At 44.0% G+C, this 18,391-nt stretch overlaps 1 protein-coding gene and 1 long non-coding RNA gene across 2 annotated transcripts in view; one reads left to right on the plus strand and one right to left on the minus strand.

The window, feature by feature from the left end:
• Positions 1-688: 688 nt before the first annotated feature.
• Positions 689-10,342, minus strand: LOC115477437. The gene is made up of 4 exons (XR_003943329.1): positions 10,257-10,342; positions 7,955-8,050; positions 5,902-5,978; positions 689-1,490 (listed from the first exon to the last, which is right to left on the minus strand). It is a non-coding gene; the product is annotated as an uncharacterized LOC115477437 (long non-coding RNA).
• A 125-nt stretch (positions 10,343-10,467) lies between these two features.
• The window catches only part of CDC42BPB (CDC42 binding protein kinase beta), a 288,059-nt gene continuing 280,135 nt past the window's right edge, over positions 10,468-18,391 (plus strand). Inside the window, 1 exon segment of the mRNA XM_030214305.1 lies at positions 10,468-11,165. Within this exon segment, the coding sequence (XP_030070165.1) occupies positions 10,991-11,165 (175 nt within the window). The 5' untranslated portion in view covers positions 10,468-10,990.

Below are 18,391 nucleotides of genomic sequence, written 5' to 3' on the forward strand. Positions count from 1 at the left end.
TTGGACCACACGTGGCATCATAGAGCGCACCTTTGGACAACTGAAAAACAGGTTCCGATGTCTAGATCGTTCTGGGGGGGGGGGGAGGGGAGCTCCTGTACAGCCCCCAAAAGGTTGCTAAGATCTTTATGGCCTGCTGCATGCTAAATAATCTGGCCCTGTGCAGAGGACTGGCCCTCCCAGAGGATCCACAGCAACCAGAGCAGCAGGACCCAGATCAAGATGATGAGGAACTCCCTCCACCTCCCGGCCACAGAGCAGAACAGAGTGCCCACCAGCTGGGGGTCCGAGCCAGGCAAAGACTCATCGAGACAAATTTTTAGTGACAGTAAGTGAACATTTATTGTAATGACACATCAGTTACATTCCACCACACACCCTGCCACCACCATTGCCCGCTCTGTGCATATTCCCCTCCCTCCAACCCTCACACTCCTTCCTCCCAGTACACCCCGACCCCCAAACATATTCCATCAGATAAACTATTGTCTACTTTCCCCTTCCCCTCCCCTGGCCCCATTGCCTCCTACCTCTCCCACCCTCTTCCTGAGAAGCTGGTGGCAGCCCAGTTGTTGTTGCTGCTGGGGAACTCTGATTAGAGTCCTCCCATGATGAGCTCCCACTCTCCTCAATCTCAACAAGGCAGCCTGCTGCCTCGGCGGCCCTCTGGAAGTCTGGCCACCTTGTTGGCTGGGTGTTGCCCTGCAACCTGGACACAGGACCCAGAATGGGAGCTGGTTTGGTGACTGATGGTCTCCTGTGAGCAGATGGACCAGTGGCTGGGAGGGGGGCTAAGGATCTAAGCCTCCTCTGCTTTGCAGCTGGTTGCTGTGCACTACCACCACTGGTGGAAGGAGATGGGTACTTACTGGCCACAGTATTATTATTATTATTGCATTTGTACCCCACATTATCCCACCTTTTTGCAGGCTCAATGCGGCTTACAGAGTGTTGTTATGATGCAGTCATTACATGATCTTAGATGATCTTAGTAGTAGTAGCTGTGGCTGCTGCATCACCTGTTGCTGCATTAGGGCTCTAGTGTTAGCGTGGATGTTTTCACATAGGCCCTCGATGCTCTGCTCCAGCCGTTTGAGCTGCTGGGCAGCTTCTCTTTGGGCCTGTATCCCTTCCCGTAGCAGCTCCAATTTCTGCCGCCAGTATTCTTCCAGCTGCACATTGTGGCCAAGCAGTTGTGTAGCAAGGCACAGCAGCTGCCTCCATTGGCTGGATGGCCTATGTTGATGATGTGCCGCCCCTTCTTCCTCTTCATCCTCAGTGCCAATATGAGCAAAGGCTGGGGGGGGTGGGAGGTGGAGGGAGATCCTCCCCTGTTGCATCCTGTGTTTCCTCCCCATGTGACTGGCCCTGGATGGTGTCCTGTGCAGTCGGACCTCCAGGCCCACTGCTTTGCTCCTCAACCTGCCCTTCAGTGTGCTGGGGCTGGTGGCCACTAGGGCCAGCTTTGGCCTCTGAATCGGTGTCATCACCTGCAAAGCAAAAGGGGAGAAAGTGTGCTTGTACAAATAACCAACCTGCCAATGTTTTGAAGCATTCATATACATACTCCTACATGTGAACATCCAGCAAACAGATGGTGAAAAATGACATTGGCAGGCAACCCCCAGATGTCATTCTACATGCAACAGTGGTGGAGAAGAGGAGCACTGTGTACTTCAGAGACCAAGGTGCAAGAAAGTCACATAGGCAGGTGGGTAGACATAGAACTGTGGAAGGGGGGCAGAGGACACAATGGCTACAACACAGAGGTGTAGAAAGCTGTCAAACGGTGGTAACCTACACACACATAGCTGGAAACCCTCCCCCCTCCACCTGGCCACTCCCTATCTCATGGTATCTAATGAATAGTCTATTTGTCTTATACGTGGTGTGCCTTCTCACCCCCTTCCCTACCTATACCACTTAGGAACATCACACTGTCTCCCACTTGTGGAAAACAGAGTGCAGCACAACAGATACTACAGCTTCCTAATCCTAAACCTACCTGAGCCCTCAGGCTATGCTAAGGTGTCCTGGGTGGCCTGGAGAAAAGGCGGCTGAGGGGCGATATGATAGAGGTCTACGAAATAATGAGTGGGGTAGAGCGGACAGATGTGAAGCATTTGTTTACACTTTCTAACAATAATAGAACCAGGGGACACAAGATGAAATTAGAATGTGGTAGGTTTAAAAGAAATCAGAGAACGTTTTTCTTTACTCAGCCAGAGAAGGTAGTGACGGCAGCTGGCCTTGCTGAGTTTAAAGGGGGTCTGGACAGATTCCTGAAGGAAAAGTCCATTGATCATTATTAAAGTTTGGGTTTTTGCCAGGTTCTTGGGGACTGGATTGGCCGCTGTCAGAGACAGAGTGCAGGGCTTGATGGACCTTTGGTCTTTTCCCAGCGTGGCAGTGCTTATGTACTTATGGGTCCCAATGCCTTGGATCCCCTCCTGGGGCAGGAGCCCATGAACCATCCGCTCTGGGGGAGGGGGTGGTTAGGTTAGCAGTGTTGTTCTCTGGCGGGTTGGCACCAGCCTTGTGCCTGACATCGCATTTGAGCTGCTGCCACTTGCGCTTGCAGTCTTCCACATCATGGTTGCAGTGGAAGACAGCATTGAGGCGGTCCCTCACTGCCTCCCATTCTCTCCCCTTAGTAAAGACAGCCAGCCTCTGGCCCCTGGAAGCAAACACATTGGTGTGCCGTCTGGCTATATCTTGCACCAGAAGTTCAATCTCAGCCTCACTGAACTTGCCCTTGTGAGTAGGTGCTTGCTTAGGTGCCAGTCTGAAAATTGTATCAGGAAATTCGAAAATACAGAGAAGGATGTTTAAATACCGCCCCAGAGACGTCCTAGGGAGGAACCACTAGACGTCTCACAGATGGACGTCCTCATTTCGATTATGGGCGGAAATTATAAACATCTCCAGATCTAGACATTTTCACTTCCATTATGGGTGCTTCTTTAAAACGTCGTTCTCTGTGCTCGCACTTTAGACGTTTTTCTTTAGATTATGGGGTGGCATTTCTAAACGTCTTATGCTAATTTATTGATGTGGACACTTGTGTACACTGTGCAGTAAACCTCGTTTTTCACAGTATGCTACATATGTCTACACAATTGGGGAATCCTTGAGGGATAATTGGTGTGTGGGTTGTCTTCCCTTCCTTTGAAAACATTTCAGACTGGGTGTTAGCTGTTACCTTATCATGTACTCTGTATTTTCCAAATCTGACTGACTCTCCATTCTCTCCCCTCCAGGATCAGCCATTTGCACCTAGGAAGCTTCCAGCCAGATGGCCTCTGCCTTGTTCATATCTTTTGCAGGTAAGCACAAACCTCTCAGCCACCCCTTCCCCTTCTGCTATGTAGGTGTTAACCAAACACTTCTTGCATCTTGCAGGACAGGATAGAGCACTGCAGCTGGTCAGCAGGATTGCATGGGACAGCAGTGGACTCTAATACAGTGGACTATGTTTCTACCCAGATAATTGTACAGATGTCTTATTCTCAATTGGACACACTCAGTTGTGGCTGCCTGGGGGCGGGGGAGGGAAGAGGACCTGAGAATGGATGTGGGCATCCTCTTCTCTCATGGTCAAGGGCTCCCCAATCTGTGCCTTTTCTCAGGATTCAAATCTCACCTCTATTTTCACCAGGTTCACAGGTATCCACATCTGATGGCTGTTCTCCCGCTTTGCACCTCACGTCTCTCCCCAGTAGGTTCCACCCCTATTTATGTGGTGAACCCCAGTCCCCTTTTATTAAGTGCCCACTCATTCTCAGGGTTCTGGGGGGGGGGGGGGGGAGGAAGCATATATGCACTGAATGTCTTTTCCACATTATTGAACATAGTCCTGCAATCCTCCATAGTTAGGGAAAAGCAAACTTTTTCTATTCAATCCTGTAAACCATTTTCTATGTGGCCACAGGTGAATGCCTACCACAGGCCTAAGCCCATAAGTCATAGTGAGGGAGAGGGTTTCTAGTTACAGTTCCTGTTCTAAATCCCCTGCAGGTGGCTACAGTCTGGTGCCTACATAATTCCCCTAGCCTGTGCCCTTCAGTACCTTATTGACTGTATTGCAATTGTGCTGAACTAACATGTATCTAATGCTTTGACTGTTTCCCCTTTTCTTCTCAACAGTATATGCCATTGCTGATACATTCTCAATGTGAAAAAATGACCCAGCTGTTTGTACATACTTCCTGGCCCTCAGCCATGTTGGTTGTGGGTAAGGTAGACTACTGAACAGAGAGCAAACAATAGTCTAGGCACTGCCTATGCTTATCTGCAAGTTTGTACTTGCCAGATTGCTAGTGCGAGACAACATACCTATTGTTTAGGCAGTTCTGTGCTTTCTGTCCAAAGGGTGTGGGGCTGTATGGTAAGGGGGGGAATGGGGCAGTACTGGCGATGCAGGTTGGAAGGAACAGGTGGCCTTCTACATGGCCACACTTATGACACTTAGGTATATAAGTTTCTGTGTCACGGTAAACCTGTTTTGCAACCCAGATTGCACCCTCAACTCCAGCATTTGATAATGCCACATATGTAGTGCAGAAAGTAGAGCCATAGACCCTGGTATGCAAAAACATGATAATTTTGTATTTAGAACAATAACAATAATATATATATCCACAAACTATTTACAAATTCTGGGAGTCCTTAGTGGGGGTGTGCTGTTGGCTGCAGAACCCTCTGCAGCAGCTCTATGATCAGCAGCAAGAGCTGCTCCTCTGCCCCCAGCTCCTCTGCAACAGAGTGCCACAGTGCTGCCACCTCCTGCAGCAACTGGTTTTGTGTACCAACCAGTTGCTGCAGGAGGTGCAGTACAGCGGCACTATTCTCTATCACTGGTGGTGGTGGTGGTAGTGGTGGGTGCTGCTGGTGCTCTTCCTCCTCCTCCAGAGTAGGCATATCTTCCCAGGGGTCAGTGACATGCGGCATCTCCAATTCCCCTGCTTCTCTGACACCACCTGCTCCCCTGCCGTCCCCGCCTCCTCTGCTGGGGTTGTCCACTGCGCTGCCTCTTCCTCCTCTGCTGCAGCCTCCTCCTCCTCTGGAGTCTGCTGCTCTGCAGCCCCCTCAGGCCTGGCTTGTGCCGCCACCACCGCCTCCTCCTCCTGCTGCCTGCCTGTGTGTATAAAAGGATTGTCCTTGAGATCAGCACATCCAACATGGCTTGCATAGTGCAGGAGCTGGCTGGCATGAGGCAGGGATGGGGAAAGGTGTGGTCAGTGCTGAGCCCTGGGGTACACGCCTGGGGTGTGAGATGCATGAGATGACATGACAGGGAACCCTGGAAACTGGTCTGACAATGAGTACACAGGATGTGTTAGCAGGGCCCCGTTATTCCTCAGCAGCATGTCTGGATCTGAGTTGTGACTATGGTTGGATCCCCAGTATGGCCATTTGTTTGGTTTTCTTTTTTATGGGGGGGGGGGGGGGCAGGACTATTTATTTCAATTACTTTAAATTCATGCTATCACATCCACTAATAGCAGGATCTCGGGCAGGAATAACATGAAACATTATCCACTCCAGAAAGGGAGATGCAGAAGTGAGGCACCCTGATCCCCTAAAACTGGAGATATGGATTTGTGAAGGGGTAATGCCAGAAAAGGTGAACTTAGGTGGTAACATTTTGATGTCTCCTGCCGTAGCAGTTGCAATGTGACCCATTCCTTTCCATGTCATCTCATTCATCCATAGGTGGTTAATTGGAATTTGCAGCCACACTCACAGGAGGGCAGCAGCAACCTCAGGCCTTGATCTGGGACAGAGGTGTTATGACTTACTTTTAGCTTATTAGCCACATTGAATTTGAATTTGTACAGGAAATGTTCATAATGAAATAAATACATAAACAAATAAATACGGGTGCTCTGCAATACTTACCTCGAGCCCTGAGGCGTCGTCGCACACTCCGGTACCGGCGCCTTACAGTTTTGATTTCCCTTCTGGTTCGGAAACGTCTGCAAGATACAAGTTTGTACACCAGGAGTCAGGGGATGGCCCTTCTTGCCTTCACAAACAAAATTCCTTTGGAAGCCAAATTGGAGAGACACATAACACTGATGGGGGGTGGGAGAACATTAAATAGGCACAGGTGATATGGCAGTTGAGGTGGACATGGGGACAGAGAGTGCCCTTTCTGTGCAGCATGTGCAGTATTGCAGGAATGGTTTTCCTTTCTAGGACACTGATTCTATTAATGGATGTGGATGTGCACATATCCCTGATTACTCTTGAATGAGAGACTTCAGTTAGTGCTTGCATTGATGACGGACCTCTTATATGTGGTGCAACAGGAGGAGGACCTGATAGCCCATGTCCAGTACTGGGAGGGGAGGCTGCCATTCCTGAACACTTACCTTGCCAAGATGTCCCTTATTAGGGCCCATGCCCTTACAGAGACGTTCCTTGGGGGCGGGTAGTGGGGGTATTTAAATAGGCACCTTTTGTGCCTGTGGCAGAGCTGCACCAAATGTAGAGTTTCTGCAACGCTATAATTTGGTTCTCACCGGAGTGCCATTTTGCTCTCTGAATAAACGTTCTGAAACGTGCATCGCCTTACATGGAAGCTCAGTACGTATATGAATGTTCTTACAGGTGCAATGCCAAATATGGATATTCCTTACATGTGCCTTCCTTGATCGCCACACATTACCAACTATATCTGTTATCCTGATATGATACTGTTAACAAATCTATGTAAGCCACATTGAGCCTGCAAATAGGTGTGGGAATGTGGGATACAAATGCAATAAATAAATAAATAAAAAATATATGGACGTTCCTTACATGTGCAGTGCCATAAATGGACATTCAGCACATGTATGAACGTCCTTACACAAGCGAAGCCTTATATGGAGGCTCCAAAGGTAGAGAGCACGTTTGTAGCGGAACTAGGCACATTTTAATACATGAGGGGACATATCGAAAATGCCTCTCCACATCACCTTAAGCTGCAAGGTTTTAACTTGGCCAACCTGAATGTGCTGAACTATAAGCGGCATTATGGAGTCCTTTTACTAAGCTGCAGTAAAAGGGGGCCTGCACCAGTGTCAGCGCGTGTTTTTGATGCACACTGAGGCCTCCTTTTACCACAGCAGGCTGTCTTTTTTTTCTGGAAAAGAAATGACCACGCGGTAAGAGAACCACTTGCCATGCGGCCATTTCGGGGGGGGGGGGGAGCACTTATCGCCAACCAATGAGGTATTGGTAAGGGCTCCTGTGCTAACTCGGTGGTAACCGCAGCACCAGCGCCACAAAACTAGAAAATATTTTTGTAGTGCCAGAAATGGCACACACTGTGGGTGGGAACTACCGTCGGGCTCCTGCGGTAGCCCAGTGGTAGTTCCCACTCCCAGTGTGTGCCATTTCTGGCACTACAAAAATATTTTCTATTTTTGTGGCGCTGGTGTTTACGGTTACCACCAAGCTTGCACAGGAGCCCTTACCAATACCTGTTGCCACGTGCCAATCCTTTAGTAAAAGAGCCCCTATACATGGTACCTTTTAAGGAATTTAGGGGCCCTTTTACTAAGCTGCAGTAAGAATTGGCCTTAGCATACTCTTATGTGGGTCTCTCCTAAGCACTAAGGCCATTTGTACTGCAAACATTAAAAACCCTTATTTTCTATTTCATTTATGGCCACACACTAATGTTATAGAAACTAAATTGAGCCTGCAAAAAGATGGGAAAATGTGGGATACAAATGTAACAAATACATAAATTTGGAAAAGGAATCTTCAGTGTCAAACAGCACAAATAAAACAAAGAGAGATTCCTTCTATAAAGGAAAGTAAGCAATGAAACAAATCAAAATAATGAAAAGGGAGGAAAAAGCCTTGAGAAGCTCCCAGCTATCAGCTGGTAGAATAGGACTTCTTCATCAGCAAAAAACCTCCCAAAAGAAACATGAAAAATCAGCTTAAAATACTTAACTGCATAGTCTCTTCCTCTCCACTTAATCAGAAACTGGACCGTGATTGACGATGGCCAGCGTTTCTTTAAACTGCATCAGGGTCAGTCGGTCAAAAGCTGTTAAGACAAGAGAAAACACCGGTAAGTAATGCAAAAATGCCTTCATCAAAACATCAACACTCATTGCTTACTTATTTTAAGTTCAGTACTGATGGACCTGTGGAGACACAATCAAAATGGCGATCCCTCTATATAACTCTTCTGTGACGGCAGACGCTCTGACAGGCAACAGCCAATCGGAAAATGTTCAGCAGAAAAATCAAGACCAATCATAAAAAATCATTAAAAATTATTTTTTAAAAAACCCCAAAAACTAGAAAAAACGACACCATCCAATCTTGGCATTTAGACCTCATGGCATCATAGAATTCAATCAAAAGATCCACTGCTGTTCTTTTTGTAACAGCAAGCACCTTCTATCACCACAAATGGACAATTTGTTGCAATACCAGACAGCGTAATGTTTCAAAAGCATTTTGTTTAGCAACGTAATGAATCGCCAATGGGGAAGTTGTCTTATAGGTTTTAACAGTACTCATGTTCCACTAGGTGGCTGTTCAAACGATGAGATGTTTGTCCCACATAGAGCTGTTGCTATTTCATTAAAATTTAAATGTTTCTTTTGGGAGGTTTTTTGCTGATGAAGAAGTCCTGCTCTACCAGCTGATAGCTAGGATCTTCTCAAGGCTTTTTCTTCTCTTTCCATTATTTTGATTTGTTTCACTGCATGCACTAAGTTCACAAGAACAAAGAGGGTGGAAGATTGTTCCAGGATAAACCATTAGTGCATGGCCATCTTTAAAAATTACCGCAGGAGCACTTAGCACCACCTACTTAAAGAGGCAATGGGCGGCGGTAAAGGCTCCCCCTGAAATGGCCACTCCATATCAGCTTCACTGGCTTCCAGTTGAAGCCAGAATAAAATTTAAAATTCTTACGCTGACCCATAAAGCCTTATATTTATTGATTCCATCATATTTAGCTAATCTTACCCTGCCATACTCACCTACACGAACACTTCTCGTTCACAGATAATAGATTAGTAATTCCACCACCACAAAAGGCTACTAGGAACTCAGCTTTTTTCTTTCTAGCTCTCTCTCATTGGAATTGTCTTCCTAAAATTATTAGATTGGAACAGTCCTATGTCCAGTTTTGTAAACTTTTGTAAACATATCTGTTTCAAAATACTTTCGATAATAATCTGGGATAAAAAAGGGGACAAATAGGCAGAATGAATACGCAGTAAAAATAATATGTTTGCTTATATAGTATGTTATGAATGGTTGTCCAATGTCTATTGGTATTAGTATCTTTTAGAATGGTTGTTTTAGTTTTTGCTTTGCTTTTCTATCAAATCATTGGATTTCTTATATGTTTTTAAAAATGATATTTTATTTTAAGATGTAAACCGTTCTGTTTTGTGAATGCAATTAGAAACGGTATAGTAAATAAATAAACGGTAAATGATACTTGCCGCATGGCCATTTCCTGTAGGAAAGCGAGACTTCACTTTTACCAGCTGCGGTAAAAGGGGGCTGCGGCACACTTGTAAAAACACGCACCAACGCCAGCGTTGGCCCCTTTTTGCCACAGCTTGGTAAAAGGGGCCCTAAGTGAGGTTCCCCTTTAGGTCGTGCATCACTTCATACTGAATACTATGTAGCAGGAGGTGCAGAATTTGCCTCACCCTTTAAATAATGAACATTTTAGGGTCCTGCTACCCCAGAAAACATGCAGTGCTACTCACTTCACCTGTCTCTCACATGTATGTCAATTTGAGAAAGTTAAACATAGCCCATCCTCATTATAAGAGACTATTTATTTATTTTTTATTTATTGCATTTGTATCCCACATTTTCCCACCTATTTGCAGGCTCAATGTGGCTTACAGAGTTTTGTTATGATAGTCCTTACAGGATATCAGATACAATTGGTAGTGTACAAAGATTAAGTAATCAAAGAGTGAATGAAAGTATTAGGGAGTATAGTAGAGAAGGGGGACTATCATATTTATGAGATGTCAGCTAAAGATAAAAAGATACTCAAGGTGCCCTGGTGTTGTTTTTATATACTAGATCTACGTAAGACCCTACTGAACAGCAGAATACACTGGAAAAGAGACAATGAAGGGCACCCTATGGCTTCCCATTCATAGAGATCTCATTGAGTATTTTCAATGAAGAGAACGGAAATTAAATCAGCTAAAAAAAAACAAACCCGAGGAAAAGGGCCCGTTCCCCAGGGAAATTACAGCACTCACCCCGGGGACGGAAGTTCGCCCTGGGGTCGACGGACACGGAAGACGGCTCACTCACTCAGGAGTTGGCCAAGGCACAAGGGGAGGTTGGATTGGGAATGATGACAGGACATTCCCTCAGTCTTGTCAATCAGCAGGTGACGTCACGTCGCCGTTGACGGCTGTTTCCGCTCGCGGCCCAGTGGGCGGCGCTCCGTTTCACGGAGTGCTGCTGCTTTCGCTTCTCGTGGTTTCGCGGGTGTGCGTGTGGAGTAGTTGCATTGCAAGCGCTGGCCATGTTCATGGGTGCCGGGAGCTGTTCGAGCTTGCTGCTGTCCCGTCGTTGGAAAGCTCCCCTCCCGACACCCGCCGAGGGACGTCCCTAGGAAGGCGGAGCTGGTTGGGGGAGGGGAGAAGGCCCAGCTCTCCGTGGAAGAAGGCGGTTGTGACCGCCAGAGAGAGCGCTCGCCGGAGTGAGGCGCACGGATTTGCGGGAAGAAAAGGAGGGGGGAGGAGGCGTTAAATGGACCGGCTGGGCCTGGGAGCCGCGCGGCCGCTGGGAATTTGGGATACAACGTTGGCCTAATGTGCACTAACGCCGCTGTTCCCGGCAGAGAGTTTCACATCGATTGCTTCCATTAGGATTATATATATTATTTTTGGAGGCGGGTTTTCATCCCTTTGGAAATTTAAATCCAGTCGGAGACGTTTTTATTTGCTTGTTTGTTTGTTTTTTTCCCCCCTCACTGTTTTGGAAAATGTCAGTGAAGGTGCGGCTGAAGAAGTTGGAGCAGTTGCTCCTGGATGGACCCCAGAGAAATTCGTGTTCCCTGAGTGTGGAGAGCCTCCTGGATATCTTGATCTGCCTGTACACGGAGTGTGGTAGTTCCCCTTTGCGGAGAGAAAAATATGTGACCGAGTTCCTGGAATGGGGTGAGTGACAGATTTATCCGACCCTTGTTCCCTGTATAATAGAATAAACTCCTTAGTCTCCAGTGCTCTCTGCCCCACTTGTTGCTATTCGGGCCTGTGTCACGATTTTATAAAATATAATAAAAACATTTTCTAGTCTGTTTAATCCTAGAGTTTCCAGAAATTATGTTAAGAAAAAAAATATCTGGCCAGATGGGTTTGTTTTGTACGGGAAGAAAGCCATATACACCTTTATTACAAAATAGTTAATGGCTGGATATGTTATTTCCTGTTCTCTTTTGCTTTAAGCGCATACTGTCCTCAGGAATGGGGCAGTGCCGGGGAGGGTTGTCCCAGCCAGACTTTCTGTCTAAGAGTAGACATGGATGCTTCTGAAGTTTGTGTGCAACAGAAACCAAACAAAAACGAACTTGGTCCAAAGAGGCAGGTCGATCTCTTAAAAAGGAAGAGAATGTGTCAGGAGGAAAAATAAAGACAGTTTTTTTCAAATAGGTGTTTTCAGTGTTAATTTTTTTCCTTCGGCTGATCTGCAGGTGTTGAAATGATCAGTGCCCCTAATTGCTGTTGTGTAGAGCTGAAGAGTATGGCTGGTTCAGTGGCACAGAACTAAAGATTCTGCAGGGCAAATGTGCAGACCAGCCGACAACAAATAATGATAGTCCTGATTCCATTCATATACTGCTGCATTATCTCGGAGGAAATCCAATGTTTTGTTGCTTTTACTCGGAAGGTGTGTAAAATCAAAGACGGAATGTGCCTTTTTGGTCTCCAGCCTTTACCTTCCGCCGAGATAAAAGACCACATGCTCAAAAGGCTTAGTGACAGCTGGTTCTGTGTAATTGTATGGGGAGGGGGAGGGGACACCAGCTACGCCTTAGATGGTTCTCTTCTGAGGCCCTTGACGGTCAGTAATAAGGCTGCCATCAGAACGGTGCCTTATATTACATTATTTCTTTTCTGTTGTCGAAAGGTTCCATTTCCCAGACTGGAGCATCCTCTTGACAGGAAAGTGGATTCATGTTTTTTCATTACCCTTCAAATCCAACTTATTATGTAAAGCACCAGATAGGAGTATTGAATGCATGTGGTGCTGAATTTACATACAAATGCCAGTTACTGATTGTGCCTCATTGTGATTGAAGCAGAAAGGATGCAGTCAGCACTGAAGATGAACTGCTGTTTTTAACACCGTTGTATCTGGACAAACTCCATATTGCCATTCATTGTGTGACTGAGAGACACAGAACTCGATTATATTCACAGTTTGTGAGACGTGGCCCACATATATCAATTTTTGAAGTTTTCATTTATCAAAGTAACAAACATCAAGGCCATTGCTTTTTGGTAAATAGTGAAAGGGCAATAGACAGCATGGAATTTAGAACTGCAGAAATACTCAGTGTAGCATATTGCTAGAATCACATGCCCCTTGTGTTAAGAATTTCCTCATAGAACATTGGAGATCCACCCAAGCTGATTAGTCACTACAAATTTATGGTGTAAATTGTTTATGACTCTAGAGATTACGCTCTGTCTTCATGTAAGTTTCATGCAATCAATCATTTGAATAACTGATAGAGCTGATTTTGGAAAGCTGTTTGGACCTATATGTTTGTTTCATTTGTATTTAAATCAGTTTTTACTCTTAATTGGGTGTCAAAACTACTTGCAGAATCTTTTTTACTGGCTCTAACTCTGCAGTCTGTCCATTGGTCTCTCCTTTTATAGTCTGTCATCAGTAACAGATCATTTAAAAGTCAGTGTGACAGGCACTTTGGGGTGAGAGGAGTAGCTTAAGTGGAAACTGCAAATATTATCTGCCCCATGTAAGGCTTTCACATTTCCTATCTATTTAATCTTGTTTCAAGTAGATGTAGTAGCCCTCACAGGAGTTACAATTTATAGGAGCCAGTTCTCACATGGTATGTTAAAGGTTCAGCAGAATATTCATACAGGCACAGCAAGTAACAACTGAACAATTTTATTCATGTTCCTTGTGGATATCTTGAAAGCTAGACTTCCTAGTAGGTTCTCCAGGAATGGATTGAGAAACAGTGGCCTAGAATACTATGATTCGGGGTCATGGTGTGCACGAAGATGGAAAATAGTCTGACTCTAAGGCAATAGAGGGGAACGCAAAGCTCTTTGTACCCTTTTCAAGGTTAGGAGTGGACACACAACCTGGCATTGTATCGTTCTGTAAAATCTATTTGTGTTTTTTTATCATTCTCATTAAAAGGATAGAAATGTTCCCTCCAATTACAAAGAGGCATATTTTCAAAGCACTTAGCCTTCCAAAGTTCCATAGAAACCTATGGAACTTTGGAAGGCTAAGTGGTTTAAAAATATGCCTCATAGTGTACCTATAGTTATAAGCAGAGAAGTGGCATTGATCATAGCTTCGAATGCTGAGATGGAAATCTTGTTGGCCAAAGTGTTGCCAGCAATGATGTACATTCCGAGAAACCTGCTCTCATCAATACTTTAGCAGCCAGTGATGAGCTATTTGTGCAGTGTGCTTTTGTGCATTCCTCCCCCCTAAATGTATAAGTTTTAAACATTTATGTTGTCTGGCTCCATGTTTAAAAAAAATCATATAAGGATTTATGCAGTTAATGCCAAAGTTTACTGCATACATCCTTTTGAATATAGGTATTGTTATTGTGACTTTAGTCATGTTTTCCCAGAGACAGTTACTTTTATTAAGAATCTCGAAGATGAGATGTAACATAGATTAATTGCCTTGTTCAGTTTGCCCTGTTGCTCTTGTATACCAAAAGCCTATGGATAGTAAAAACTAAATGTTCACTTAGTTGACTGCTTGCCACAAGACCTGATGTGAGGAAGGGGTTTAAGTGTTTAGTTGACCAGCATATAGACTCCTATGGTGCTGCATCAATACTGTACATTATTATGTTTTATTCACTTTATTGTTTGTTTGTAAGCCATATTGAACTTGAGTCGATTTCGGGCTAACGTGGGATATAAATGTCATGAATAAATAAATATTAAATAAGGAATTGCTATAGCCAGCACTTAAATGGAGATATGAGAAAGGGATATGGAATGTACCGAAGGTCCTAGTTTCAAGTGAAAGGCAATTTGTTTTTAAATCCTTGTGAACTGAGATCTCAGCATTAAGTATGTATGCAGACCATTGCCTTTTCTCCAACCAGTAAATTATATTGCTCTGTTATGAATAATTTGAAGCAAATTCAGTCCTGGTAAAATGAACATTTGAAAGATATACATGCAATGTTTAAATATTTTCTTGATGAAGAACTTGCATTACTAGCTTAAAATTAGAATCAAAACAGAAAATCTATCTCTGCATTAATTTTAAACTGTTTGCTGAAGTGTAATTAATTTTATCTTTAATTCCAACTCATCCCTTTGTTGCATATTTTCACTATGAATAATCTTCTTGTCTTCCAATAATTTAAAGGTCAACAAAAATATTAGGCAATACCTTTGTATTGGACTTCTTCACTGAGTCTATCCTTCTATTATCAGGCCAAAATAGAATATACAAAAGCAAAGAATGATGGTGCCTGTCTGTATCATTTTTTTGTTGTTGTTTTGACTCGGTGGAGTATAATTCATAAAAGTTGGTCAAGAAATGCACTAAGTTCAATAAAAAAGTAACATACATACATAGTAACATAGTAGATGACGGCAGAAAAAGACCTGCATGGTCCATCTAGTTTGCCCAACAAGATAAACTAATATGTGCTACTTCTTCTGTATACCTTACCTTGATTTGTATCTGTCATTTTCAGGACACGGACCGTAGAAGTATAACTGAAATTTTTTGTTCACCTATATTTCTGTATAGTCAAATGCACTAACATGGCATTGGCAACAACATAAAGGTGTTCATTTTCAAATCACATAGACTGCAAAGTTACATACAGGTGTATTTTCGAAGCACTTAGATGTATAAAGTTCCACAGGTTACTATGGAACTTTGTAAGTCTAAGTGCTTTGAAAATAAACCTCTAAATCTGGTCTCTCATAAAGGTTCTTTGTACTTCTTTACAAATGAAACATCTGCAAATCAATTTTCAGCAAAAGAAAGATTTTCTGAACTTGAGGTCAGACGTGCTTTTGTTTAATTTCTAGTAAACCTAACATTTGGCACACTAAGCTTTGTTAAATAGAGGCGTATATTTACTGTAAAGCCCACTTTGTGCATCATTTGTATATTAACGGCACATGTTAACTACATTACCTTGCATTATCCCTTGTACCCATTGCAAAAAAAAAAAAAAAAAAAAGTACTAGCAAATAACCCACACTTTAGGGAAGCAAAGAAATTATATACACAATAGAAAACTTTACCTAATCTTAAAGTACGAAGAATGTGCCAAGGACCAATAATAATTGAAAAAAAAATGAGGTTTCAAGTCACCAGGGCCATTAAACAATAGACTGCAACCCTATAAGAATTGCTACACTCTCATAGGCCTCTAAATCAGAGGAAACCCAGTGAGGAAAATACCTCCTAACTGGTGAGGAAGAGTTCACTATGCCAAAAAAATCTCATAAATTATGATCAACCTTTCCACTCTGCATACTTTTAATTCAAATGTAAAAAGTTCACAAAATCAAAAAGCCAAGCCAGCCCATCCTAAATGCACATAAGCTTAAACATACACAGTTACCACTCTGGAGTAGTATTAAAGCACTTGCTTGCAGTTCCCACAGAGATAATCCACTTTGGATACAGGTATGTTCAGGCACAAACCATAGGGAAGGAGGCACTGTTTTCTTTTACATCCGCGACAGGAGCCTCTTGTTTCGTATATTGCTGCTTCAGGAGGAAGAACTTTCCACAAAAATGAGACTGTGGAAAAAAAGATCTAAACTATGTAAACATAACAAGAGAAAGTAGCATTGATATGTTTCCCATTTTGTATTTAGTTATAAAACTGATTAAGGATAAACATAATATAGATTCTTATTAAAATTAGGTAAAGGACTTCAGACACTGGTCTACACTGCGGACATTATACCAACCTGATGCACAATCCATAATGAAAAAGCCCAATGATGACAATGAATGCGAGTACTATATGCTCTGAAAAATTGCAATCAGAAGCAACACGTCTCAAATTTATTTTCTAACATAAAACTTCATTTCATTGTAATATAATTTCCCTATTAACACTGTAAGCTGAACAGTACTTGTGCTTGTAAATAATCACTGCAGGTTTATTTCTCATAGTCTAGCTTCTACATGCCACAAGTTTGTTTAAAACACTGTAACAAGCCTGGAAATTCTTTTGAATCGCCCAAATAGTATCCAAGCCAGATATAGATAATAAATAATGAAAGACCATATTTTACCTCCAAGCAAAATGGCCTCCACACACATGGACCTCAGCTAATGAAAACTGAAACTAAAAGCCACAGTGCTTTTACAATGAATGACTTTGTGCCATGTTTGGAGTGACAACTGATGTCATATCTCCATAGGGAGACTAATTGCTAAGGAGTTTTTCATCCCAAATTTACAGACTTAGTCTTGCTAAACATTTATATCAAAATCATTTATTTGGAGCACTATTATGCCAGATCATCACTGCATTATTTACAATTGCATTACACAAAAGAAAAAAATACAGAGAATAGACCCTTCTGTTCTGCCTTCAGAACCTTCCCTGGGGACCCTTCCTGGCTCCGAAAGGCCCAGATTGTCCTGGGACAGGCAAGAGTTGGCTCTGGACATGAAACCAGAGTCCCTAGGGCATTTAGATGATCTGGATTTGGAAGCAGAGGAGTGTGGAGGTGAGGAAGACATTTTTGCTACCCCAGAGGAGTTGCCTCCTAAGGAAGATCCTTCGGTGGCAAGGATCTTCCATGAGGAGGATTTGCAGGAGTTAATTGCTCTGTTGTCATTTACCTGAAATTTTGAGGTGGTGCAGGAGGCTACAGTACAGTGCAAGGTGGATACCTTGGTGAAAGGGGGTCCATAAATTTAGTAGGTATTTCCCTATGCATCAAGACATAAGGGATATTGTACAGGTGCAGTGGGATGTCCCGGATGCCCCTTTCTGGTTGGCTTGCTCCATGATTCGGCTTTATCTGGTGACAGAGCAGGAGAAAAACTAGTTCAAGCCTCCGGTAGTGGATGTGGTGTTTGCAGTGATCAAGAAAAATACGGTGCCAGTGGATGTCAGCACAGCCCTTAGACCTGCAAGACTGTCGTCTGGAGACACTCTTGAAGCATTCTTTTGATGTTTTCGGCCTTGGCAGTGCAGGCCATCTCGGGGGCGCTGGTGTTCTTCCGGTGGTTGGAGTGGTTGTTGGATAGAGATTTGGACGATTTTTTCTTGGTCGATCAAGAGCTGGCTAAGATTGAGGTGGGGCTCAGTCTTCTTGTCTGATGTCCTCTTTGATTTGCTTCGGGCATTTGCAAAGTCTATGGCATCAGGAGTTTCGGCTCGCAGGACTCTATGGCTTTGGGGTTGATCTGCGGACGCGGCTTCGAAGTCCAAGCAGAGTAAGTTTCCTTTTCTTGGGTCTGTCTTGTTTGGTGAAGAGTAGGACAAGGTAGTTTAGGAGATACTAAGGTGCCTTGGCTTCTGGAGGACTGGCCAAGGTTAGATGGCTGTGGTTACTCTTCCAGAGGTCGGGGGCGTGATGCTAGGTGTTTTCAGCCGGGTAAAAGAATCCCCTTCCAAAGATCCCATTATTTCCAGCATACCCAGCCCTTTTATGGAGGGCGGCGTGGAGACAGGGACAGCGCTTTCTCTTCCCAGGCTCCCAGTTGTGCGGCTTAATGAAGGTGTAGGGGTCCATCCTCCAGTGGCAGTTGGTGGTCGCTTGAAAGTTTTGCTGGAGGTGGACCCAGATTACTGGGTTTTCGAAATTATTCATGACGGGAATGCTCTCGAATTAGCTCACGTGCTGCTGAATGCCTTTCTGGAATCCCCCTGTTGGTCTCGGGTAAAGGCTTGGGCGATCAGGGACACTCTGGCCAGGTTGGCCGCTTTACATGCGGTTTATCCAGTTCTGGCTCAGGAACAGGGCATGGGTAGATATTCCATCTATTTTGTGGTTCCAAGGAAGGTTCTTACCATCCCATTTTGGATCTCAAAAGGGTCAACTGGGCCCTTTGGGTGTGTCTCTTCCATATGGAAACCCTGCGGTCAGTTATCATGGCTGTTCGCTGTGGAGAATTCCTTACAGTTCTAGACAGAGGCCTATCTCCACATTCCTAT

This window comes from Microcaecilia unicolor, chromosome 9 (assembly GCF_901765095.1).
Source record: "Microcaecilia unicolor chromosome 9, aMicUni1.1, whole genome shotgun sequence".
Taxonomy (NCBI): domain Eukaryota; kingdom Metazoa; phylum Chordata; class Amphibia; order Gymnophiona; family Siphonopidae; genus Microcaecilia; species Microcaecilia unicolor.